Source organism: Tauraco erythrolophus, chromosome 22 (assembly GCF_009769465.1).
Source record: "Tauraco erythrolophus isolate bTauEry1 chromosome 22, bTauEry1.pri, whole genome shotgun sequence".
Taxonomy (NCBI): domain Eukaryota; kingdom Metazoa; phylum Chordata; class Aves; order Musophagiformes; family Musophagidae; genus Tauraco; species Tauraco erythrolophus.
Genome location: NC_141486.1, coordinates 8,106,801 through 8,131,379, shown reverse-complemented (window position 1 = coordinate 8,131,379; position 24,579 = coordinate 8,106,801). Strand labels below are relative to the sequence as shown.

The 24,579-nt window shown below is 50.6% G+C and overlaps 5 protein-coding genes and 4 non-coding genes across 11 annotated transcripts; 3 read left to right on the top strand and 6 right to left on the bottom strand.

Annotated features, from left to right (window-relative positions):
- Window positions 1-1,227: 1,227 nt before the first annotated feature.
- SURF2 (surfeit 2) lies at window positions 1,228-4,312 on the bottom strand. 2 transcript variants are annotated; one of them, XM_086625176.1, is made up of 6 exons: window positions 4,166-4,312; window positions 3,695-3,849; window positions 3,372-3,475; window positions 2,752-2,943; window positions 2,070-2,236; window positions 1,228-1,328 (listed from the first exon to the last, which is right to left on the bottom strand). In XM_086625176.1, the coding sequence occupies exons 1-6, from the start codon at window positions 4,271-4,273 to the stop codon at window positions 1,245-1,247; spliced, it is 810 nt and encodes a 269-aa protein (XP_086481302.1). In that variant the 5' UTR covers window positions 4,274-4,312; the 3' UTR covers window positions 1,228-1,244. The 2 variants fall into 2 exon arrangements, with proteins under 2 accessions (XP_086481302.1, XP_086481303.1); XM_086625177.1 differs by having other exon boundaries at window positions 2,028-2,236; window positions 4,166-4,246.
- A 103-nt stretch (window positions 4,313-4,415) lies between these two features.
- On the top strand, window positions 4,416-8,187 carry SURF1 (SURF1 cytochrome c oxidase assembly factor). The gene is given in 10 exon segments (XM_086625455.1): window positions 4,416-4,454; window positions 4,873-4,957; window positions 5,077-5,201; window positions 5,582-5,664; window positions 6,453-6,644; window positions 6,925-6,997; window positions 7,345-7,507; window positions 7,658-7,671; window positions 7,673-7,740; window positions 7,986-8,187. Coding segments are annotated over 10 exon segments (909 nt in total). The 3' UTR covers window positions 8,053-8,187.
- A 904-nt stretch (window positions 8,188-9,091) lies between these two features.
- RPL7A (ribosomal protein L7a) lies at window positions 9,092-13,528 on the bottom strand. Its single transcript, XM_086625454.1, has 8 exons — window positions 13,390-13,528; window positions 12,735-12,905; window positions 12,141-12,290; window positions 11,149-11,289; window positions 10,707-10,786; window positions 10,233-10,363; window positions 9,729-9,798; window positions 9,092-9,256 (listed from the first exon to the last, which is right to left on the bottom strand). The coding sequence occupies exons 1-8, from the start codon at window positions 13,526-13,528 to the stop codon at window positions 9,152-9,154; spliced, it is 987 nt and encodes a 328-aa protein (XP_086481580.1). The 3' UTR covers window positions 9,092-9,151.
- Window positions 9,856-9,925, bottom strand: LOC147527225 (small nucleolar RNA SNORD36). The gene has a single exon (XR_015222810.1). It is a non-coding gene; the product is annotated as a small nucleolar RNA SNORD36 (small nucleolar RNA).
- LOC147527224 (small nucleolar RNA SNORD36) lies at window positions 10,440-10,512 on the bottom strand. The gene has a single exon (XR_015222802.1). It is a non-coding gene; the product is annotated as a small nucleolar RNA SNORD36 (small nucleolar RNA).
- LOC147527223 (small nucleolar RNA SNORD36) lies at window positions 10,959-11,035 on the bottom strand. Its single transcript, XR_015222809.1, has one exon. It is a non-coding gene; the product is annotated as a small nucleolar RNA SNORD36 (small nucleolar RNA).
- Window positions 12,359-12,431, bottom strand: LOC147527222 (small nucleolar RNA SNORD24). Its single transcript, XR_015222811.1, has one exon. It is a non-coding gene; the product is annotated as a small nucleolar RNA SNORD24 (small nucleolar RNA).
- MED22 (mediator complex subunit 22) lies at window positions 13,506-20,192 on the top strand. 2 transcript variants are annotated; one of them, XR_015222791.1, is made up of 5 exons: window positions 13,506-13,649; window positions 14,109-14,189; window positions 14,536-14,744; window positions 18,809-19,929; window positions 20,020-20,192. XR_015222791.1 is itself a non-coding variant. In XM_086625144.1 (4 exons), the coding sequence occupies exons 1-4, from the start codon at window positions 13,527-13,529 to the stop codon at window positions 19,005-19,007; spliced, it is 612 nt and encodes a 203-aa protein (XP_086481270.1). In that variant the 5' UTR covers window positions 13,506-13,526; the 3' UTR covers window positions 19,008-20,007. The 2 variants fall into 2 exon arrangements, 1 of the variants encoding a protein (XP_086481270.1); XM_086625144.1 differs by lacking the exon at window positions 20,020-20,192 and having other exon boundaries at window positions 18,809-20,007.
- Window positions 20,193-20,738: 546 nt separating this feature from the next.
- Window positions 20,739-23,480, top strand: SURF6 (surfeit 6). The gene is made up of 4 exons (XM_086625143.1): window positions 20,739-20,832; window positions 21,202-21,411; window positions 22,045-22,136; window positions 22,622-23,480. The coding sequence occupies exons 1-4, from the start codon at window positions 20,739-20,741 to the stop codon at window positions 23,291-23,293; spliced, it is 1,068 nt and encodes a 355-aa protein (XP_086481269.1). The 3' UTR covers window positions 23,294-23,480.
- The last annotated feature ends 1,099 nt before the right edge of the window (window positions 23,481-24,579 follow it).

Genomic DNA, 24,579 nt, shown 5'->3' with positions numbered 1-24,579 from the left:
GCTGAAAGAACTGACAAATAGAGCACTGTTGAATGTAAGACCAGTGATTTCATCATCCTGAGGGGAAAACAGCCTATGTAATAGCAAGATGTGCTGCTGCTGAAGGAAATAAATTGGGATGTGGGGGTAGATGGGAGGGGAAGCCAGCATTCAAGTTCAGGTCACATGGAAGGCTTTCACTGCAGTAGGTTTTGCAAGAGAAGTTTTCACCTTGAGTGTTGACTGTGCCTGTCTCTTCATAGTGAAACTAGCTGGTCCTTTCAGTTACGGATACTCGGCACAGGTTTGCTCAGCTTCACTGCAGGTCCTGGAACGGTTCCAGATGACATCAAGGCAGCTAGTCTCACATCTTGGCTGCTGCTGATGTTCATAGTATTTATAAATGGAAGGGTAGAGTTGAGTCCTGTAAGCAGCCCTTAAGTTGGCTCTCTCAACTTCTTTGTGTCCTGCCTAACTAAGAAGCTGGATGATGCACTAGTTTGAAATATTGACCAGTCTCCCTGTGAAAATTGAGTCCCCTTTCCAACAAAAAACCCAGAAAAGGAACTGATTCTGGCCCTCACAGCAGAACTATTTTGGTATTGAAGGGGCATGGTTAGGTGGAGGGCATTATAAGATCTTCCTAGGCAGCACAATATGCAGACTTACTGTGGGTCCTGATGCAGAAGATTCTGGTTCCCTACGTACACTGCTGTATTTGTGCATCTCCCAAAAATACAGTGACCTCTCCCTGTGGCTGTGAGAAGCTCTCACAAGCAGGATGTCAGCTATCAATTGGCTCTGCAAAGTGTTCTGGAATTCATTCTGAATATATTTTTGCTTTCTATGTGGAAAAAGAAATAAGTATAAATCCTCATTTTATGCTGTATTTTGTACCTTAGTTGTGTTTGAAAATGTTTTGATTTTTGGAAACAATCAAAATAAAAACAATGGCATCTTTGTATCCACTTGGCGTGTGTGACTGATGGCACTCCACAGAAAGGCTACCTGGAAATGCTGGTTAGTGGTCTTGTGCTTTCTATCCCACCTACTGAAAATCATTTTTCCATAAAGAGGTCCAAGCCTGTACTTGACTGCAGCAGTCATCCTCCCCTTGGTGCTGGGGGTGGCTTGAAGCTGTTAAATACAATTTCATTCCACCCCACTATTCCCCTCCCCAGCTGTAACAGTTAATACCTCAGACAGTCTTGGGTACCTTCTAGAGTTGTTACACAACAGGCTTCAGGCTGTGTATTTATCACAATTTATTTGTCGTTGGTTGCTTTCTTGAAGTTCTTGGGTTTTCGATGACGGCTCTTGAATTTCTTCTTTAAAGGGCCTGACTGTTTCTGTATAGAGAAAAAAAGTTAATCAGCTTATTTCCAAAACTCGAATCAAATGCTCAAGGTGCCTTAAAGGGAACTGAGTGTGGTGTCTGTCATGGAGAGACAGAACAAGCACAGCCCTGGCTGCAGAGCCTGCCAGGACCTCTCCTTGCCCTATGCTGCAAGTTACCATCCCTTCCTCCAACTGGCAGATGATTTAATCAGATACAAACAGGGACAGTCTCCCTCTGGAATTGAGCCTCAGCTCCATCCAGCCTTTACTTTCCAGTTTGATCTAGCTCTTCCCTCAGGGGCTGGTGTAGGGAGTTAAAGGTTTATCTAACTCTGTATGTAACATCTTCCTGCTTCCCAAACTGAGAAAGATCAGGGTATATCCTGTGAGGTGGGACCTGCCAGCTCCTCAAAAGAGGCAGAAAAAGGGTCTGGAAGGACCCTGTGACCTCAAATTTGTGTGTACATTGGTTACAAAACCCACCAGACACGCTTCAGTCTCCCCGTGAAGGCAGCAGCAGCAGGATCCCACCAAAGATGAGCTATTTCTACAGGCAGGAACATCCCCAGTTAGAGCAGACAGGATAAACGTTTCCTGGCAGTAATTCACACCTCAGGATGGCACATGGGGAAAGTCTATTCTCCTGAAAAGCTCTGCATCTTCTGCTGGTTCTCAGGCAGGAATACACCAAACGCCTACGAGATCTTGGCTCCACATTCCCCTGCTGCTGCACGCAGCAGCGTAACTCCCACCTTTCCCCTCTTGTTGCCAACTGCTCTGGTGACATCTGTTCTTCCACCGTCCTCTCCCTTCACGTCACTGTTCCGCTTGGCCCCGTCATCCTCGCTGTCTGTTGCAAAGTCATCACTGCCCTTTGTGGTTTGTGGAGCTGCCGGCTTTTTTTCTGGGAAGAGTGCAGCTAAAATACAAAAGATTCAGCTCAGGATCAGTTCCCTCTGCCTCCCCCTAACTTTTCCTTGAAGGCATTTAAAGGCCATTTGCCCAGCCACTTCCAGTCTCTGAGCGTATACGTGTCACTACTGCAACACCTGGGAAATAAACACACTGGTGTGTTTGGGAATGTGCCTGGTGCTCTCACTCACCCCTTCTGGGAACCGTTCAGCACAGGCAGTTCTGTGGTTACGCTTCCGTCGGACTCGAGGCCTTCCTGAGGAACGAGGAAAGCAGCAAATCCCAGCGGATCGCGTGTCCCTCCCCTCGCACCGTGTACGATCCAACTCTGGTTATTACTTAGTGATAACTGCTGGTTCTTATTTGGCAGCGTCAAGCTTTTCTGAAACCCAAGAACTCCCACCCGGGTGGAGTTCACATGCCTCCGGCACACGAGCATCAGGGAGCAGTACAGATGAGGCAGGAGAAGATGAACTGACAAACTCCCTTCAGGACACAGATGATACCAACGTTATTACTCACGTGGGTACAGGTCGCTCATGCTGTCATCTGTCTCCTCTCCGTCCTCATCGCTGGACTTGGGCTCCCAGAATTCCTCTTTTTTGTAAGGCTGCCTGCTCCCGTTCCTTTGGTTATCGGGGTGCTGCGTCCGCTGCTGCTTGTGACGCAAGCAGGCAGGGATGTACTCCACTCCTTCCCTCTGGCACTCCTCATCTAACAGTGGGAGGGGAAAGGCCACTCGGTCACCTTATTCCTTTACATTTCCAGCTCTAGCTTACATCAAAAGCAACTCAAAACTATGTCAAGCTCCAACTCCAGTATACACCATAATGCACAGGGTGCTATGAACCATGACAGACAGGAAAGATTTAACCCAGAGGCTGCTGGATGTGCGAACCACCCTCTCTGGGGAAGTTTTAGATCGGCTCCTCTCAAGTAAGGATGTTCCAAGGTATTTGCTAGAGGCCAACTGCACTCTACAGCTGGGATTTTCCTTCCTAGCTGAGGAGCACACACAGCAATGGCAATACGTTACTGTCAATCTAAAGAAAGTTTACCCCCTTCCTTCATGCGGAGCTACTGGAATCTCACCAGCTCAGGGAAAAAAACTGTCTGCTTGTGTCTTCAGAAAAGCTACTTACATGTTTTTAGGGCCTTCTGATAGCGCTTCCCTCGGACGTGACGCAGCACGTGCTCTGGAAACTTGTTGATGTGTCTGAGCGTGAGCTTGCAGAACAGCTGGTGTCTGACCAACACAGAAGGAGCCAGCAGCAGAGTCTAAGCGTGCTGTTACTCAATAACTTGGCACTTACAAGCACCGTGCTCAAAGCTGATAAATACTTTATAAAAACGTTCCCAGCCTCCCAAAACCCACAAACACTCAGGCACTTTGTAAAGCTCAACCACTTTGTGTCTGAGATTGAACAAAGCGTGAAGCACAACACGCAAGGGGAAGGATACGCACAGATTCTTCGTGCTGGGCACTATGTGCGGCTCAAACGCGCCGTAGTCGAACTCCCTGGCTGCCTTCACCAGCCGCCGGTACTTCCTGCCGCCAGTGTAAGCCTGCAGCTCCGGCAGCCGACACGGCATCTCGTGGCCCGTCAGCCTGCACCTCACCTGAGGGACAGCGGGGGCCGCTCAGGGAGGCCCAGGGGGTCGCCCCAGCGCTGGGGAGGGCAGCGGAGACCTCGCGATCCCACCGCCACCCTCCTCCGACTCCCACAGCGGGAGGAAAACCTCCGCGCCAGGGAGGTCACCGGGGCCGAGCCCCCCTGTCGCGACACCTTCCCCGCTCTGCTACCAACCGCGCTCACGGCCGGCTCAGCGCACGCGGCCGCGGCGCCTCCTCACGAACCCCGCCGGAACGCGCCCCCCGTGCCCTCACGGCCTCCCCTGGGGGCCGCCCCTCGGTCCCGCGCGGCCCCAGCCTCACCCTGCCCGGCCCCGCGGGGCTGAGGAGCGGGTGCTGCTGCAGGAACAGCCGCTCCGGCTCGGCCACCTCCGCCATGGCCGCGCCGCCGCCGAGCGCCGGCCGCACCATAGAGAGGCGGCGCCAGACAGGAGCTCGCCTCCACTTCCGGTGCCGGCGGCCATCGAGAGGGGCGGCTAGAGAGGCGCCTGCCCGCGCCGGGCTGTCTGGGCCGGAGGCGGGCGGCCGCGGCGGCAACGGTGGCGGCGCTGCCATGTCGGCGGGGAGGCTGCTGCGGGAGTGCCGGGGCCGGGTGAGCGCTGAGGGGAGCGGGGCCGGGCCGGGGGGGCCCGATCCTGCCCGGTGGCCATGCCCCCCCGCGGCGCTCGGCGCTGTACGCGCCCCCGGCCGCGCTCCGCCGGGCGCCGCCCGGGCTTTGGGCGCGGGGGTCGGTGCCTCCCGGTCGCGGTGTGGGGACGGGTGTCCATAGGGAACATTGAGCGGAATCGGTGGGAAAAGGGCGGTAAAAGGGAAAGATCGTTTGCGGTGCCGGAGTCAGCTCTGTAACCGGAATTTGATTTGATTTTTTTTAAAATTATAACCCAACCCGTAGTGTCGCTTAAATCAGCGAATAAACAAAATTTCCTGCAATCCCTGAGGCGACTGATGTCATTCAGATGCGCGTTTTGCAAAGCAGAGACACTACGAAGGATCCTTCTCGTTTCATGTAGGTGTCACGTTGCTTGATCCGAAGAACACTTTTTGGATCTCCCCTGATTAAAGCAGGTCCTGGTCCGGTCCAGCAGAATAAAGGTAAGAAAAGATTTTGGGCTTCTGCCCTTTTTCAGCCTTATACCAAGAGGTGACATTTTCTGCAGGAATTTGTTATCTCCTCCCCTGTGCAATCCTGTTCCTCATTCTGTTTTTCTCGAGGTGTTGTTTGAGGTTCTGCAGACCACGGAGTTCTGCAACAGCTGCTGATGCGTCTGGAGAGGACATCTTACTCAAATGGGGCCTTTTCCTGGTCCCTCTGACAGCGTTCTGCCTCGGCACGTGGCAGGTACAAACACTTGACTGAGACGAGCACTTGAGGAACTGTCAGGTTTCTCCATCTCTGGCTGTTTAATCGTTCAAATCACATGCAGGGTAGAGATTTGTTGTTATTTTACATTGCTGCTTTCCACGTGTCCATTTGTAAGTCTTTAAAGGAGAATTTCTTATTTTTTACACCTTTATTTCAGTATAAATATTTCCTCAAAAGGAAAGTAGTAAGTCAGTAGCCTCCATTTCCGTATCTCCAGTTACCCTGGTGTAGGCCGGGTCTGAGAAGGAGCTTACGACGAAGGCTGTAAGGTTATGACATGGCTCTGTTCTACCAGAGGAATTATAATAAGGAATTACTAATAATGAGGAATTACTTTTGTGTTTGTGTACTTTCAGATTCAGCGACGAAAGTGGAAGTTAGATTTGATTGCCCAGCTGGCATCAAGAATATCATCGGAGCCCATCCCTCTGCCATTGGAGTACGGAAGCTGAGATGATGGGTTTATTGTCCACAGAGCGTTGGCGGTGCTGAGGATATGGGATACAGTCCCGTCAGTCATGAGCTTATGCTGAACTAAACTGCGTGAAATAAGGGAATGCAATGGAAATCGCGACGGGCAAGCAAATTAGAAAGATAGACATCTTGTTGATTTTCTTACTTTTAGTAAAAGACTAAGGGAAGGTTTCCCTGAGGGATACTCTAAATGCCTGTGAAGAGGACGAATCTCTGTTCAGGAGAATGTGGTGTGTAGTTCATACCAGATGTAATCCTCCTGGAGAAGGAGGGCTTGGTGGCTGTGATGTCCCAAAGGGATTATTCCTGCACCGGGAGTATTGAATCAGTAGCAGGCGCTGCCCCAAGCGTGGAGCAGTTGTGTCAGATGCGAGAGAGGTTTTTTAAGGTCACAACTGTCACAACAGTTCAGTTCTTCCATTTTGTGGTCTGGGATGGGAAAGAAACACTGCTGGCTGGGTGCATGTGCAGTGTCTCTGCCTGCTGACCAGCTGTGCGTGCCCTGAAAGTGGCACTGGCTTACAGATATCCTGGAAAAGAACTGCTTTCTGGATACTCACAGTCCCCTCAATTTGATTCACTGCGATAGTAAGAAAATACTAACTCAGCTGCTTGTTCTGCGAGGTGTTTGTCTCCTGTTTCTCTTTGCCATCTGGCTCGAGTGAACCACTGGGAAACAGAATCCCAACGTAAAATCCCTAATTTGATTTGCCTGTCGCAGCCGTGATTTTGTTTTCCTTTTGTTCCACGCAGCCCCATGGAATTGAAGGAACTGGAGTACAGACCTGTAAAGGTCCGAGGGCATTTTGACCACTCCAAGGAGCTCTACATTTTGCCACGGTCACTTGTAGACTCGGAGCGAGAAGCCAGAGAAGCCAGGCGGCTGACATCCCACCCGGAAAACGGAGCAAATGTCGTTACTCCCTTCTACTGCACAGAACTAGGGTAAGTTAACGAAAGTCGTGGTTCATTTCTGGTTTGAAAAGCTGCATCATGGTGGCTGGGTTTATATAAATGACTCCCTCTCCCTTAAAAGGCATTTCTTGCACTCTGATCACTGAGTCTTGATTTGAAATTGCATTCAAATTGCCCCAAAACGTGCACTCCGATGACAAGAGTGGCGCCAAACATACGGGTTGCTTCTTTCTTTGCCACTTAGTTTTTAGGCAGCACCAAAAATAAATTTCCCTTCACTCCTGAGCCATACTTCTTTATGTAACTCCAGGGTCACGATTTTAGTCAACCGAGGATTTGTGCCCAAAAAGAAACTGAAACCAGAGACCAGGCTGAAGGGACAGGTAAGAGGGATACAGGGAATGTGGTGTGTTACATTCTGCCCTGGGATTACCCAGAGGCACGACTGGCAAACCAAGGCAGGCAGTGGCCATGTTCAGCATCATGGGAGGTCACTCACTGCACTTTGCAAAGAAGATTACTTAAAAGGTGGGAAGACAAGTTATGTTTTTTACAATCAAGGATTTGTTCTTGATCTGCTTTTTTCCTGCTGTGTTGCAGCACTGCCTCACTGCAGGGCATGACCACTTGATTTATAATCAGATCTTGCAAGTGACATTTTTCTACCAGGACCTGGTATGCTGGAACATGACATGAATCTTTAAAGATTACTTTTTTTTCTCCTCTGCAGATAGAAGATGAAATTGATCTCACCGGGGTGGTGAGGCTATCAGAAACCAGGAAACCTTTTGTGCCTGAAAATAACATTGAGAGAAACCGCTGGCACTACCGTGACCTGGAGGCCATGGCAAAAGTGACCGGTGCCGAGCCGATCTTCATTGATGCAGATTTCAGTAAGTCACAGAGGAACCCAGCCCCACCTTCTGCCTCCCTCCCTTTCCCTTCAGTTAGTTATTTCATAGAATCATCCCATTGCTCATCGCAAGGGCAGCTCTGCACGGTGCAGACTGGTGATTAACTTGTGCACTGTGTTGTACCCGTAGAAAGCACAGTCCCAGGGGGGGCCCATCGGCGGCCAGACGAGGGTGAGCCTGAGGAATGAGCACATGCAGTACATTGTCACCTGGTAAGTTGCCCAGCCAGCCTTCCACTGACCGTCCAACGTTTCTTCTAAATGCCACGCTTTGCCTGGCATTCTTGCTCCGGCCACAGTGAGACTGGATGAGCTCCTAAGTTAAAGCTTTAGGCTTTTGTAGCTTAAGGAACATTTGCACAGGGATTTGAAATAATCGTGTTTCATTGCACCACAGATGACTTAGGGAAGTCCATCTTGGAAAGAAGGTGTAAACGTGTGGTTTTATTTTTTCACAGGTACGGCTTATGTGCTGCAACTTCATTCTTGTGGTACAGAAAATTTGTAAAAAAGATACCTCTGTGAGGGAAAGGGCTCCTCTGTACTACAATCAAGAGCAGGCTTTGACAGAAGACAGCACTCTGATCAGTCCCAAGTAATTGAAGCACCCAGAGTGTAAAAACTTAAAGCGACAGATGCAGGCTCTGAGATCCCACCAGTGCCATTTCATAGCACTCAACTTCAGAATTGTTTCAGCAGCTGCCGAGACTGCTGCATAAACCAGCTTCACTAGAGATCTTGAGGTTACACTTTTCTATTGTGGTTGGTAAGTTTTAACTTCACTGCTGTATTTCCAAAAGGGATTTTGTGAATCAAAGTTTCTTTGCACTGAGTAGTCATTCCTGAAGCCTGGAGTGGTTCACAGCAGTTGCATCAGAGTAAATAAATAAAGAGCCTAGAGGTGCTTGCCTTGTGACTTGTGCATCTTCAGAGTGACAGGTCTCAACTCAAGGTTACTGTGGGTACTCACAGGCAGCCTGTGGCTTTCTCTGCAAGAGCACTATGAAGGTGAGCAGAAACAAGCTGCAGCTACCTCACCTGGAGCCTTACCCGGCTTGGTAGCTTCTGCCAGTGCCACAAGACCAAGTTAGCAGTCTGGAAAGAACAGAAGAACACAAAGGTCTAGATTTTTCTCCCACCGCTTTAGCCTGCCTTCACTGACCATTCCTGCCCTGGAAGAGGCATTACAGACCTAAGAGGAGGTCCCTATCTGGTCAGCCTGGGGAAGTGTCAGAACACCCTATATAAACCATACTGTAACGAAGTCTAAGTGGCAGAGACCATCTAGAGCTGTTTCCAGCTGAGAGGTATTTGCACAAGGTGGGCATAAAGCCAGCAGCAGCCTAACTCATTGGATTTCATGAGCACACAGCACATGCAGCTGAGGGGCTGCGTTTTCACAGGAGAGGAATTAGACACAGGACAAGCAGTTAAGGGCAGTTGTTTCCAGTAAAGCAAGAACCTGCTCTGTGCAGCTGTTTCTGTTCAGCACTACTCAATCATTTGCTGGAAGGCAATGCTGGTGTGCTACCCACTGCCTGAAACACTCATCAACAGAGACCACTGAAACTTTAACTGGGGGTTTATTCTTTTTATGTACAGAAAACAGCAACCCAGTACACCTTTAGCCCAGCTTAGTAGCCAGTTCCTTAGCCTTTGCTTTTTCAAGCTTAGCAATGCGAGCCACCGATTTTGGACCCAAGACGTTCCCGCCCCAATGACGACGGATCTGCAAAGAAGGGAGAACAGGTCAGATGCACAATCTCTTACTATGTCACTCAATCACTGTGCTCAATTCCATCCCTCTATGCACAAGAGGAAAAGCTCCCTCTGCCAGGAAGCCTTACAAATTTCAAGCAGAGAACTATGTTTCAGGAGAGGGCAGAGACAGAGTTTAAAATCTTTCCTCGTGAATGGTGCTGGATTCAGCCATCACACACAGGGATGGAGCCCAGCAGAAGCTGTTGCCCTCAGCCATCCGACCCCTCAACAGCTCCCTTTAGTTGTAACTTGGTGACAGCATTCACATTTTAACCCACGCTCAGGTAAACTATCTGTATAACAAAGCAAATCAAGGTACAACACGCCCAACAGGCTTGAAGCTGATGTGTGTCTCTCTCTGAAACAACGTGCATTTCACTGGGAAGCTTTTGGGGATGGCAAGAGTACAAACTAGAGGCTAGCAGCACAGAGAATCTTACCTCGTCGTATCTGTCATTGTAGTTGGTCTTGACAGCCTCCACCAGCTTTGCAAGGGCTCCCTTATCCTCCCTGTTGGCAAGAATTTCAGTTCCTTTCAAGCCTCAGTTTAATCTTTTCCATACATCTTTTGCCTCAGGATTTAAGAGCTCTTAGCAGTAATGTGATTTTTCAGATTAAGCATAAGCATCATTTGCAAAGGGTTAATGACTCAAACCATTAATGCTTTAGGAAACTGCACTGCTCAGATTAAGGTTAATAGTTCCATCCACATTATTTTAGAGTAACCATCCATTTTGGGAAACCAAAATATCTGTATCTTCAGAATCTGACAGAGCTCTTCATACAAAAAGACATCTGTATTAGACATCAGAAAGGTAGTATTTTGTTTAGTTTTACTACAAGCTACAGAGACCCAGTTTTGCTATCCATCTGCCCTACAATCCGCTTACAGGCAGTTTGCTTTCTCCACTACAGTGAATGAAGTCAACACACAAAATACTTACGGGTTAACCTGGGTGAAAGCAACAGAAGTACAAGTTTTCCTGTGGACCAGTCGCCCCAGTCTGGCTTTGCCCTTGATGATACAGTATGGCACCCCCATCTTGCGGCACAGAGCTGGCAAGAAGACCACCAGCTGGAAAGGAAGAGAGTATGCTGTGTAACTGAGAGAGAACTTTGTCTTATTCTTTGCACCAGCCGAGGCTGTGGCAGTTGCTCAGTGTTAAAAAGCTCGTTTTGCTCTTCACTGTTGATTCAGGTGAAGAAATTCATACATCATTGCAAGGGCCCAGCCTCACTGTAATACCAGGAAAACCATGAACATGCTCCAGTATTCCAGTTCTCGTAAATGTCTTTTCATGCATTCTCTTTTCACACAATGAACTTGTCCTAAAATGCATTTTGACCCCCAAGCCCAATGCTGACCTTAGCTTAGGTTACACAGATAGCCTGTAACACGTGCCAGCAAGTATGCTCACCTCAATAGGGTCTACATCGTGGGCAATAACCACAAGCTGAGCTTTCTTGTTCTCTACCAGAGTTGTGACACTGTTGATACCTGAAAAACAAGTTACAGGTAAGCTCTGATTCCACTCGGCCTACTTCTAGAGCTTTCTTATAAGCCTCATACAACCAGCTCAGATTCCATAGCACAGCTTCATTACGAAAGTTACAAAAACTTTTCACATCCATTCAGTAGCAGAGAGAAGATACTCCGTGGACATTTTGCTAAAGCTCAGGGTTAAAAAGCTCGTCTGTTTTGCTCTTCACTTTGAGCTCAGGTGAAGAAATTCATACATCATTGCAATAGCTTGTCCAATCCTGTGTGGCTGGAGCACAGCACCAACTCTTCTCACCAGTTTTCTAACTGAAAACCACACTCCCAGATTTGCAAGCAGCCGAGTCCATACAGAAAGTTACCTGCTCGGAGGACTGGTGGCCGCTTAGTCGGCGCATCTCCCTTTCCTGCAGCTTTCTGCTCAGCACGAGCCAGCAGCCTCTGCTTCTTCTCTTGCTTATTTTCTGGCCTGTATTTGTGTGCCAGCTTCAGCAGCTGCGTAGCTGGAAGAGATCATCTACTCGTTAGTTAGCTGCATGGCCAAAAAAAAAAAATCTTAGCATTACTTTTAAAAGGCTGCAGTGCATCAGCAGTCTTGGTGGTTGTCATCACATGTATTTGGACAGCAAAAAGTCAGTACCATTTGCACAGTGCAAGAGCAGAGCTGGCAGAGTGCCTCTAGAGCCCGTATTTACCTCTATGTGCACCTCTGCTGGCAATGGCAGCCCCTTCACCATGTGGATGAGGAAATGCCCGTGGACCCCACAGCAATTATGGTTAAAGGTTGTGCACTGTCTCCCTTAAAGCAAGCAACTCATTTGGCAACATCTACAAGAGTTGCTCTACATAGGCGGAACGTTTCTTGCATAGACACTGTCACCTGGAAAAGACTATTTACTCATTCACAGCAGACCCTGAAGTCCCTGCTTGCCCCACTGCACTGTCAGCCTGCAGGATGCTGGCTTTACCCCCAAAGCCTGCACTCATACAGACTTCTCGAACTATCTGTTTACGCAGTTAAAAGAACCCTCCGTGTTCTACACCAGGCTGGAAGCATGGACTCTAATGGAAGCACACCATTAAGATAACTCCAGGTTTGAGTCAGTAAGTAGGACCTTTGGTATCTTCTATTCCCTTTTCGAAGTACACAGCAGCTATCAAGACTTCAGCCAGCAGTTTCGGGCAGGAGTTTGCTGTTGACATCAACCCATCACTATTAAAGCCTCCCTAAAACGCTTCCAAAAAGATCCTCCAGCTTACCTTTGTTAAGTCTTGTTTTGGTTTCTTTCCTCTTCTCTGAGGCACATCCCATTAAGGACGCAAGTCAAGAGAACTCTGTGGGGCGCATCCTTACCTGTTTGGCGGTCCAAAGCCTGAGTGAACTGGTTAATGGCAGGAGGCACCTTCAAGCGTTTGTAAAGGATGGACCTCTGGCGCTGCAGCCTGATGTAGCGCGGCCATTTCACAAAACGTGTGAGATCACGCTTCGGCTGGATATCCTGTCCTAAAAACACAGACTTTAACTCAAAGATGCTCCAAACCCGCACGGCAACATCATGGAATAGGCACGAGTGCATCAGTGATCTTGGTGGCAATGTGTCAGCACTATCACTCAGATAGCAAATATTCTTTCACATCATCTGCACGCAGTGCAAAAACAGCACTCCAAAATCTAAAGTGATTTACCACATCACATGCAAAAGGGCAGGATTCATCACAACAGGACTAAGTATAAGGAATCTTCATAAAACAGGAAATTCAGCAAAATGTCTGTAGCCACCTTCATATACCTACTGAAGGACAGCTCTTAATTACAGGCAGCAAGGCAGCTGCCTTCATCACTCTCCAAGCTACAGCCTTATTACAATACGCTTCTGTTTATGGTTTACATGTCTGTCTGTAATCCCAAAAAACATTCAGCGAGCAGCCCAAATACCCACTTACTCACCAATGCCAAAGTTCTTGGGTCTCTTCTCAAAGAGGGGATTGACAACCTTCTTGGCCTCCTGCTTCTTCACCACAGCAGGGGCCGGTGCCACCTTCTTGCCCTTGGCCTTCTTTCCTTTCGGCTGCAAGCAAGACAGACACTCTGCCTTCTTTTGCCTCCAGTACTCGTGTTCTTAAAAGAGCTTTCAGTCCACCCTGGGAACTCATTTTCCCAGGCACTTCACCAGCCTGGCAGCCTCCCAGCCCACCAAGATGCCTTGTTCCTCCAGAGAGAGGAAATCCTTCGATTTGCCTTTAAAAGGTTTATGAATCTCCCGGAGAGACACGGCGTTTCAAACAGCGTGTTGCTCTCCTCGGCCGGGCAGCAATCGCCCGCGGAGCGGCTGGCGCTCCCCGACACGGCGCGTTACCGGCCACCGAGCCCAGCCCCCGATCGCCCCTACACCGAGAAAAACGCTGCGGCCGGGCCGGGCGGCCCCGCTCCCCGCGGCCCGGGCCGGGCCCCCTCGCCTCCGTCACGGCGAACCGGGCACAAATCACGCCCCGCCGCCCTCCCCAGGCTGCCGAGCCCCCGCGCGGCCCTCCCCGCCGGGCCACGGCGCAGCGATGGCGGCAGATGGCCGCGGATGGCGGCCGAGCCCCGGCCCACCCCTAACCGACTCTCACCATCTTGGACTGACGAAGAGAGAGACGGCGCGTTGCATGCTGGGAAATATCTACGAGGCGCGACGTCTCGCGAGAGGCCGGCGGCGCGGGGGGCGGGGGCCGAGCGCGCGGCCGAGGCGCGGGCGCCATGGCGCAGCAGCGGGTGCTGCCGCAGAGCAAGGAGACCCTGCTGCAGTCCTACAACAAGCGCCTCAAGGACGACGTCAAGTCCATCATGGACAACTTCACTGAGATCATCAAGACGGCCAAGGTGGGCCCGGCGGGAAGGGGGCCGCGCCCGCGGGGGGGCCCGCGCTGCTGAGGAGGGAGCGGCGCGTTTTCCCCGCCGTGAGGAGGGACGGGGGTCGCTGAGGGGAGAGCGCAGCCCCCCGGGGGCGGGGGGCGGCTGTGCCGGGAGAGCGAGGCCCTGGGGGGCGGCGGGGGGCCCTTTTTCCCGGTTCCTCCGTGAGGGAAGAGACAGCTAGCTCTCGCGGGCAGCTGCCGCCTCCCCGCCGTCACCCTGCGGCCCGCCAAGCGGTGCTGCTGGACGGGGAGCACCGCAGAAGCGAGCGGGGAGGGCAGCAAGGGTGATCCGCGGGGGCCGAGGGGTCCAGAGGCCGCCTCGGGTATTCCGGGTGTGGATTGAACTCAGCTGAGCTGCCTTATGATGTAGTAATCGTGTGTCAGGGTTTTAGTCTGTAAAAATGGATGCGTGTACTTTTCTCTTCAGATCGAGGATGAAACTCAAGTCTCTCGAGCAACCCAGGGTGAACAAGATAACTATGAGATGCATGTCAGAGCGGCGAACATTGTGAGTAGAAACCTGCTGCTCAGATCAGTGGGCAGCACGTCCTGCAGGTACTGTTACCTTCATTGTTGCGTCCAGGGCAGCCTTTAGAGCTCTGAGGAGGATGCTGCTAGAAAAGTAACCTGATGTTTGGGGTGGCTGTTGGGTGAATTCCTTCTCTAGGGGGAAGGCTGGGTAGCCTGGCTTGTCAGCTACAAGCTTCTGTCACAATCCTCACGTAATGTGGGAGTTTCTACTTTATTCAAGGCTGGGGCTGAAGGAGCAGCCTGGGAGATCTTGGTTTAGAATTCGAGCAAAACACTGTTTTGATATACTATGTGCTCTGTGTTTTTTTTCTCCCTGCTACAAGGTTCGAGCTGGTGAGTCCTTGATGAAACTTGTGTCTGACCTGAAGCAGTTCTTGATTCTCAATGATTTCCCCTCTGTGAATGAAGCTATCAACCAGCGCAACCAGCAGCTGAGAAGCTTGCAGGAAGAATGTGACAAGAAGCTGATTGCACTACGGGATGAGATCTCCATTGACCTGTACGAGCTAGAAGAAGAATATTACTCTTCCAGGTACAAATAAGGCAGTGGACTTCTGCCTTATGACTTCAGCCCTTTTGGGGTAGTTAGTCCAGATGAACAAGTAGTCCTTAGAGTACAGGTCTTGAGAATGTTCCCAAAAAAATTTCACTCCTGTTTTTAATTAGGTCAAACTCTTTTTCTGCATCTAAAGCAACTGCCTTTTCCCTGTAGACATCCTACAGGGTATAAATGTCATAGTGAAGGAGGTATTCACAACATCCAACTCTAGGTGCCTGCTTTAGGTGAGTAGACGTGATAGATAATTTGCTTGGGCTTCCTTTGCAGTCATTGTAAAAGGAAGTTAATTTCCTTGAGGGTACAGGCTTCTGTCTGAGTATTCCTCTGGAGAAGCCTCTCTCTGCCCCCTCTAGAGAGACTAGCTTGCTGAACTGGGTCCTGACGTTAGATGAGATTACCATGTTGTTGTGGTGAGTTCTCTCACAAGTGACCTGGTTTCACAGTGTGCCTTTTCCCTTGTCGTCCGCTGCCCCTGGCTGCCTGCAGTCCTGTTGGGGTGAACGTCTGAAACGAGCAAAAAAGACACGCTCAGTTTCACTGAATTACGGAGTATTATGATACTGTTTTCTGTGGAGGACTTATTACTGATTTGTTTGTGGGATTTTTGATATTTTGAAAAGACTCTTAGCAAACAGGCTTTAGAGAATTCAGACACTTTATTTTTTTTATTTTATCTTTTGTCATGCACTCCAGCACTTCTAGTTGATGATGCAATAGATGAAAGCAGGAGAAAACAAATGGGAACCTGATTATTTTGGCTGCACTATCCAGGCTAACTGAAGTCAGTGCAATAATGCTATGACTTCTAAACAAAACCTTAACTTTTCAAAAACATTTAAAATTTTAGTGACCAGGTTTGCTATTTTTGCCTTTCCCTTCTTTCTAAAAATGGTGAATGTCTATAACCCCAGCTAAGTCAGCTAAAACCCTAATTGCTCAATGTCTTTGGAATTTAGACTATTATTTATGGGCAATACACGTATTTTAAGAGTAAAAAGATACAGATATGACATAGCTTAAGAACTAGTACAACATTGGAAGAAAACTTAAGGTAGAAGTTTAGAGTTGTTTTCAAACTTTACTTAGGTTTTTGGGGGGAGATGGCCAGGGATCCTAGAAATATCTCAGAAATGAAGAGTGATGGTCGCAGACCCAAGCACCAGTAGGTTGGGGTGCATCCACTACATAGGCTGCGCACAGCATGGCAGAGAGCTGTACCCAGAGCCATGCAGTGTGGGATGATAGTGCCTCACGTGTGCCAGACGTGCTCCTCACGCTGTCACCAGGCTGCCATCACTGTGTGTCAGTAGCTTTAACTTTCGGACTAAGGGGTTCTGACCATGCTGGCGTGGTCTGTTCACCTGCCTGGAACCAGATGCCATGTAAAGCAATCCTTCGTAAGAGAACTAACATGTAAGCACAAACATTGGCATATACCAAACGGGTTTGCCTTCATGCTCTTTCTTGTAAGAGTGGTCACGAGGTGAGGAAACTTGGCAACTCTACAGAGCCACGATCCCACCATTGAACCCTGTTATCATGTAACACTTAAGTCGTTTGCTTTTAGCACTTACTCCCTTCCTGTGCTCTTTCCTGTCTTTTTCTGCACCAAAGAAATTGTGTGTGTGTAAATATAGAAACAGCGATTTATTCGAAGTCCTTTTATAATTAGAGTACTAAGATATTTTTAATGAAACCTTACTGTCTAATGTGGGGAAAAAGGGTTTCTCTCACATAGTTGCAGAGTGATAATCACGTTTAAATGGCTGTGAATGCAGTAGCCGGGGTGCCCACAAACGGACGTTCTGTGCTGTCCTGGGAGCCCAGCTGGAGTTGCCTCTCCACCACCTGTTACTTTCTCATGGGGCTAATCCCACAGGATTTATGGAGAGGTGTGCAGTTCTGCCAGACCAGGATGTGGGTTCCATACAGCCATCCTGCCAAACTGCTCTCCCGTGCTCCGGTTTCCCTGAAGGTCACCGGTGAGTTTTAGGTTGTCCCTCCAGGGAAGGCTGTAGAAAAGCGAGCTCTCCGCAGCAGCACAGCTCCTGGTGCTGCAGAGCTGAGCTGCCCCGTGCTGTGTGGCTGCTTTGGCCCCTGTGCCTGACTCCCGATGGCTGTGAAAAGCCAGTGGAAGGGAGCATCTCCTGTCCAGCGGCTGTCACTGCCAGTGTGCTGAAGGGGCTGAGGGGACAGCCCCTTGCCCACACAAGTAATTAATAGGATGTGTCTCAGGTGTAGGGTCAGCTTGCTTTGTGTTTTTACGTGTACGTGGGGGTCTTGAGGAGGAGACCTGAAAGCAAGTCCTCGAACTAAAGCTGAGTAGATTGTTCTGAAGGAATCTTTGCTTTCAGTCCCTGTGTTCCAGTAGTTTCCCAGAGCTGTTCCTCTGTGCACAGACCTGACTGCCTGCCCGAGGGAAGCTGTGAAGCCCCTTTCATGCACCCTCAGCCCAGGCTGGCCAGTGCTGCTGTGGGCTGTGCAGAGGCAGCTCATTCACCCCAACTTTGGGGGAGTGTTGCATGAGAGGCGAAGCTCAGACTTCTGGAACTGTTCTAACTGGGGCAGCAGGAGAAACAGTTACGTGTCTGACACAGCTAAAATTTTCTTAGTAACTCACCTGCCAAGGTGTGGTGGATGCTGTGGCCAGGTTCTCTTTACAAACCATGGCCTGAGATCTAAGACAGACAGAAAAGGAGTCGTAGTTCTGGTTCGGTCCTGAAGGTCTTTATCAATTGAACTCGGCTTCGCTTTGTGCTGGGGACTGTAAGGAAGGGTGATCTTCCAAGGGATTTTACAAAGGCCCCAGATATAAAACCTCTATCTACTGCCGCCTTACTTCTACAGCAAAACCAGCAGAAAAGAGCTCAAAAACAGATGCTTGCAATTTGTGCTGCGTGTGCTTGTTCCCAAAAGCAGCAGCTCCAAGTCCAGCCTGCCTTCTCTCATCCTAAACCCAAAACTTGCCTTTACGTTCCACTGCTCCTTCCTCTGAGATCACAGGAGCTGCCTTGAGTGTGGGGTTAGATCTCAACGTGTTTCATGTGTGTGCAATGTGAAGTGTCTCATAATTCTACACTTAAAATATTTCCCAAAGCCTCTATTCAACTCCATACATTGAAAATGTAAATAAAGCTGCAACAACAAAATCACCTGACCCACTGGGTTTGTTTTACTCCGAACACAAGCTGCTTTTCTCTTGGGTGTCTCGTGTGCGTGCAGCTCCTTCCTCTCTTTGGAATTCGTTATGGTTTTGTTCCAGTTTCTTCCATCAATTTTTTCTTTTTAGTTTTGGCCCACCCACATTGTGTTTTCCTCAGAGCACAGGCAGGAATTAGCCAGTAAAACATTACTTTCCCACACTGCTGGTTCATCCAGCTCTAGGTTACAGTTGCCAAGTCCAGCAAGTTGCTTTTGGAAGAAAGCTCAGGTTCTGATGAAAATGGTAGGAGCTGTCTTTATAATCAGGCGAGGGAGCTTCAGTAGAAGACCCAGACCACCTGTGGAGCACCTTGCTGAAAGGGCAAGGGTGCAAATAGGTTTCTCCATCATGATGAGGGCAGGCCCTAAAACAATTGTGCTAGCTTTTCTGCTGAACTTAAATTCAGAGCAGGATTTCTGGGGTTTTTTTTCCTCACATAGGTCATGATCTAATTCCAGGTAAAATAATTATGGCTGAGGTCCTTGCCTCAAGTCAGTAGCAGAACTCCCGTTGTTGGGATGCCAGGACTTCATCTCCCAGATCTTTGCAGGAACTCAGAGCATCCAGATTAGAATTGAGCCTCTATTTCAGTTTGTAGAACAGTTCTGTCTCTGAAATTCCCCTCATCCTCACCAGCCCTTAAGGGTGCCTTAGGGAAGGCCGGTGCCACAAGACTCGTGATGAATTTGTGATCACAGGCCTTACATCCATGGACATTTTTTTGCCATTTTCTTAATGCTTTGCTTCTGTCTCGCTTCCCCCCCCCCCCTTTCCCTGCCTCCCCTCCTCTCTTATTGCACCTGCTGCCTCTTTACTGGGGTCGTTCGTTTGAAAGCTACAGTCTGTGTGACAGCAACGATCTTCCCCTGTGCGAAGCCTACTGGAGACAAGACTTGGCCACACTGTCCCCCGAAAGCCTCTCCACGCCTCTGACAGCTGCCACAGCAGAGCAGAGTGTTGCCACCTCCCAGAGCTCGACCCCATCGCACCCTCGCGTGAACGGGCACGGGGCAGCCCCCTCGGAGCACTCCTGACGAGGATCCTCTGCTGCTGAGCGTGTTTCTCCTGGCAGCACCGCGCTGCTGGAAGTCTTCCACCTGCTGTACCCAGCGAGCATCTCCCACTGTCAGGAGAAGGCACTGGAGCTGCGTTTGCAGGTTTCTGCTCACTGGGTAGCCACAGTGCTTTCTCCACCCCTGGGATGTGCCATGAGTGTTCCTCTCCCTTAAGAAATGGTGATAAATACAAAGTTGATCGTTCTGACAAGTTAGAGTTAGGTGTGCTTTTACGTGCTAGTTGTAGAATCATAGAGTGGTTTGAGTTGGAAGGGACCTTAAAGATTGAGTTCCAACTCTTATGTGTAGAGTTTCTTAGAAATCCAGTTTGTTTTCATGGGAATCTCAGTAAGTACATGCTGCAGTGTTGGGAGTTGACTTTGTTTGCGATAAACTTGAGCCAAACGTGGGGGCAGTGAGTGTTTTGGGGTTTTTACCCGGCTGCCCAAGGTTACTGACATTCTGGCTGCTCTAAAGCTCTCTCAGGATGGCATCTGACAACCTCTATTCTACTGCACTAGAGTAAGAACCTTGTAGTATTGTTTTTACGCAGCAGTCTTCCCTGTCAGAGTGCTTCTCTACTTCCTGCTCCTCCTCCTCTGGGAGGAGGCTCTTGGAGACCCTGACCAAGGAGCAGTCTTCTCCCTTGTGATGAGGAAAGGGCAAACTGAGGAACCAGACTGAGGTATCCATGATGCCACTTGCTCGAGCAGTGCAGACAGAAGCAGTGACACACTTCAGTTAGTCCAGTTCCTTTTGCAGTCGTTCTGCACCCACTCAGACCACGCAGCTGAACAGGAATCCAGTCCCGACAGCTCGGAGTCGTGGGCACCGAGCCATGGGTGCGTTCCGACAGCTGAGCCGACATTCTGCTGTGACGTCTCTTAAGATGTGAATTTTGGTATAATTTTTGTTTTATTTTTCTTCCATTCCGTTTATTTTTGTAATTCGGTGGTTTAATAAAACTAACTCTTTTGTTTCATTTCTAAAGCGTGTGTTTTCAGCTGCAAGGCTTCGTGAGAACGTGATGGTCCTGAGCAGGAACATGCGCTGGGACCAGTGTCCCCCCACGGGCTTGGAAGGAAACCCCGCTCCTCGCTGCCGGTGCTGCTCGGGGCTGCAGACTGGTCCATGCCGCAGGAACCATCGTTACCGTTAAACCTGGGAGCGCTCCGGGTATCCCGCATCCCGAGCGCTCACGGAATCATCTCGCATCCCGAGCGCTCCGGGAATCCCGCACCCCGAGCGCTCCGGGAATCCCGCAGCCCGAGGGAATCCCGCCCCCCGAGCGCTCCGGGAATCCCGCAGCCCGAGGGAATCCCGCCCCTCGAGCGCTCCGGGAATCCCGCACCCCGGCGCACGCGGCTTGGCCGCTACAGACGGAACCAGTTCCAGGTCTCCCCTATCCCAGTCATGGCAAACAAGGGTCTGGGACCGCCAGACCGGAGCCGAACCGGGCAGGGGCGAATCGCAGCGCAACCCGCGGGCGGCTCCGGGGACGGCGGCGCCGAGGGGAAACGGGAGCAGCGGATTCCCGGCGCGGGGCCGCCGCGTTGGCGTCACTTCCTGCCAGGCGCGCTGAAGTCACTTCCTGCCAGAGGCGCGGGGTTGCCATGGTGGTCCCGGCGTGCTGAGGAGCGGACGGCGCCGTCTGGGCGGCGGCCGGGGCTGCGCGGGCTGCCGCGCTGAGCGACCCGCGCCCGGGCGGTCATGGCCAGCCTGGCCGCGCAGGACTCGTACCTGCAGGGCTTGGCCCGGAGGGTGGGCGCGCAGCGCGCCCCCGAGCCGCGGAAGAGGAAATTCGGTAATGGCGCTGTAGCGCTTCGGCCCCTCCGCGCCGATCCGTGGCGGTCCGGCCGCGGGACAGGCGTTCCCTCACGGGCGCTGGGCCCGGCGCAGGCCCTCTCGCCGTTTTTTAAGAAAAGACAAATTTCCGCTGAAACACGCGGCGCCTGAGCGCTTCCGTGCACGCGGTGGTTGGACTGGGGAGAACTGGGATTGCGCTGAAGCGGGCGAGCGTGCCTGGCTCTGTTTATTTTAAATAAACTGTCGGCTGTGGGGTTTGGAAGGCTGAGGTACGCCATTGCAACGCGGGAACTTCAGCGATAACTGAACGTTGTGACCTGGGGATGTAGCGTTGTCCCGTTTTGTGGAATTTGTCTTTGTCTTCTAGTGCCTAAGCCAGGCCAGCCCGAGGATGCTGACAGACAGCTCAAGAAGAAGAAGAGAAGGAAACTCAAGAAGCAAGCTGAGAAGACGAATACTTCAGTCAAACAGGCGGTCTCTGACACCAATAAACCTGCTCCAGGACAGAAGGCAGCGGCTCAAGCCAGCAAATCATCACAGGGTGTTACACAGAGCAAAAATGAGAGTTTGGTTACAGGTAAGACTCCAGCATTGTACACGGGCTGGTTAAAGTTACCTGAGCTGAACTGGTTGCTTTCCAGTTGCTTCATACATGTATAGTTTGGAAAGCCTTTAAGAAGTTCAGCTGAATTGAAAACATCAATTATTATTATTCCACATGCCCTAAAAGTTTTTGTATTAATGTACGTAAATTTCTAACATCACCGCTGGGTGGCTCTCTGGAAACAGGAGCATTTCGTCTGAATCACAGACTTTGTGTGTTTGGGTGACTTCTGGGAGTTATGGCATGGATGCAATTTCTGTCGTGCTAGGCCAGCTTTCCGTGAGGAATCTGAAAAGCCTGATCAGAAAGAAAAGACGTTCTTGGCGTCTTTGTTTCTGAGAGCTTGGTGCTTGTTTTCTGGCTCGTTAGGCAGCCACAGAGCATGCCAGGCCACTCTGGCTGGCAGTGTTGAATGATAATATGGATAGAAAAGGAGGGATTCTAAAGAAACCAATGAAATAGAAACTCTTGGTTTCTTTGGATTTTGTTTCCTTCTATTCACAGCATCTAAAGAGCTCTGAGAGCTTTTCCCGTAGCCATAGAAAGTTCTTCTGTTTAGCTGGTGCTGGTTTTTAAGTATTTTTATTTTCTTCCTCTCATTTTCAGGGAGCAAAAGTGAACTGGCTTCCCCTTCGTTTCTCGCAATGAATCTCTTGCGTCAGAGACTACATGAGAAGATTAAAAAAGCTTCTGGACAAGTATGAGAACTCGTAATATGTATCCAAATGTGTGATTTTACAACATAAATTTTCCATAGCCTCCCAGGGGACACGGGGTCATTGTGGTCCTACAAGGTTCAGTGTTTGAGCTAATTCCATCTCCTAAGGAAGTGCCTGGAGGTATTGCTGGGAGACCTGTGTGTGTTCTGTGGTCTGGAAAAAGGCACGAGAACAGGTAGGGCGGGGCTCAGAGGAGAGCATGGCCCGAGTGATTTTTAGGAAAGAGAAAAGCACCAAGAGCCTGAAAGGGAACCTAGCTACGGGGTTTTGTGAGAGAGGGAGAGAAGAAAGGGTTTGAAATGCCTTTACTGTGTTTCGTATCCCTAAAAGCTGAAGCCCCAGTTTCTTGTCCCAAGTAGTGTACTTCTTAGGAGAAGGTTGAAATCAGGAACTTGCCAACATCCCGCTTTTAATTCTGCTTTATCCCTTTAAGGCTCCTCATCCATGTCCATCCTTCTTCTTAGGATGACACCAAAGAATTACCCCCTGCAGTCCTGGAGAAGAGGCAGCGCAGGAAGTATGAGAGAGAGAGAAAGAAGCGCAGGAGAAAGGAGCTGAAGATGAAGGCAAAAATGGAGAAGAAAGAAACCGAGGAGGTACCGGTAGAGCCAGAAAGCGAGAAGGAGGCGAGCACAGCTGAGATTGTCTTTAACAGGGTTGAAGTCCATGAAGAGGATGAGTTGAGCAAGATCCAGAAGAAGAAAGAGAAGAGGAAAGCAGTGAAAGGCAATATCACGCCTCTGACAGGCAAAAACTACAAGCAGCTGCTGAGCAGGCTGGAGACCAGGAAGAATAAGCTGGAGGAGCTCAAGGATAAGGACCAGAAGAAAGCTCAGGAGCTGGAGAAGAAGATGAAATGGACAAATGTTCTCTATAAGGCGGAAGGTGTGAAGATTCGGGATGACGAGGAGCGTCTGAAAGAAGCCCTGAAGCGCAAGGAGAAGCGTAAAGTGCAACGCCAGAGGCAGTGGGAGAAGCGAACAGAAAAAGTGGTGGAAAGGATGCAACAGCGGCAGGAAAAGCGTCGCAAGAACATTCAGAAGAAGAAGAAGGATAGGATCGAGAAGAAGAAAGCCAGGGCGCGGAAGAAAGGCCGTGTTCTGCCAGAGGACTTGCAAAAAGCTGGCTTGAAGTGACAGCGAGGCAGCCGGGGGTGGAAGTTGTGGTGAAGGGCTGCCGGGGGGGTGGGTGACGACGTGTCGCGGAGCGGAGCGTCCGTCTGCCTGACGCGGCTGTGCCGGGGCTGTCGAGGAGGCAGCGCCTGAGGAAACCAGCCTGTGGGGCAGTCGTTGCCACGGCTTCCCAACTCCATAACACCCAATGAGCCTGTTGTGTGTTTGTTAATTAAATTTCCTATCCTAAAGAAACACCTTCTGCTCCGTTTGTTATAAGAATTGTCAGTATTTTCCTAAAGGGAAGATGTCAGATGCGGTGATTCCCGCTGGTGAGCTGTACAGTGCCGGAGGGTCTTTGGAAGCCCTCGAGGGAGCCGAGACCTTCACTGGGATCAGCCTCCAGGCGCTGGGGGCACATGGCCCGGGATGGGGCAGGTGGGAGGGGTGGCTGGGGGAGTGGGGCAAGCCAAGGCCCCGCGTCTCCACGCTGCCATGGCAACAGGCAGGGTTCTCTGTTCTATCCCTCCTTCAGTTGCTGGGCAACGGGTACCTGGTGAGGCGAGCGAGGAGTGGAGAGAGGTGGTGGAGTCGAGAGAGGTGGTGGAGTGGAGAGAGGTGGTGGAGTGGAGAGAGGTGGTGGAGTGGAGAGAGGTGGTGGAGTGGAGAGAGGTGGTGGAGTGGAGAGAGGTGGTGGAGTGGAGAGAGGTGGTGGAGTGGAGAGAGGTGGTGGAGTGGGGAGAGGTGGTGGAGTGGGGAGAGGTGGTGGAGTGGGGAGAGGTGGTGGAGTGGGGAGAGGTGGTGGAGTGGGGAGAGGTGGTGGAGTGGGGAGAGGTGGTGGAGTGGGGAGAGGTGGTGGAGTGGAGAGAGGTGGTGGAGTGGAGAGAGGTGGTGGAGTTGGCATCAGCTGCCCCGAGGGGACACGGAGGAGCTGCTGGGCGCTGCCGGGGATTGCCCAGCCCGTCTGCTGCCCAGGTAGTGGAGGGGCTCCTTCCCCTTCACCCAGTGCCCTCGAACACTGGGAAATCATCCATGGATAGTTTTAAATCCTCTGACTGCTTTGCCTGCAGCGGTGTTAGCAGATAGTGGAACCCACGCAGCAGGCGTGTAGTTTCACCCTTAGGAGAGCCTTTGAAAGCTGAAATGGTTTTTCTCCCCTTGGCCTCCAGCTTCTAAATCCCAGTTCTTCCGGAAGTGCCTCTGAAAGGCAGCAAAGATGGGGTGCCTGCATCCCATGGGGGCTGTGCCCCGAGAGGAAAGCCACGAAGATGCCACTGGCACTAAGAGTCACAAGAAAAAGAAAAGGGTAG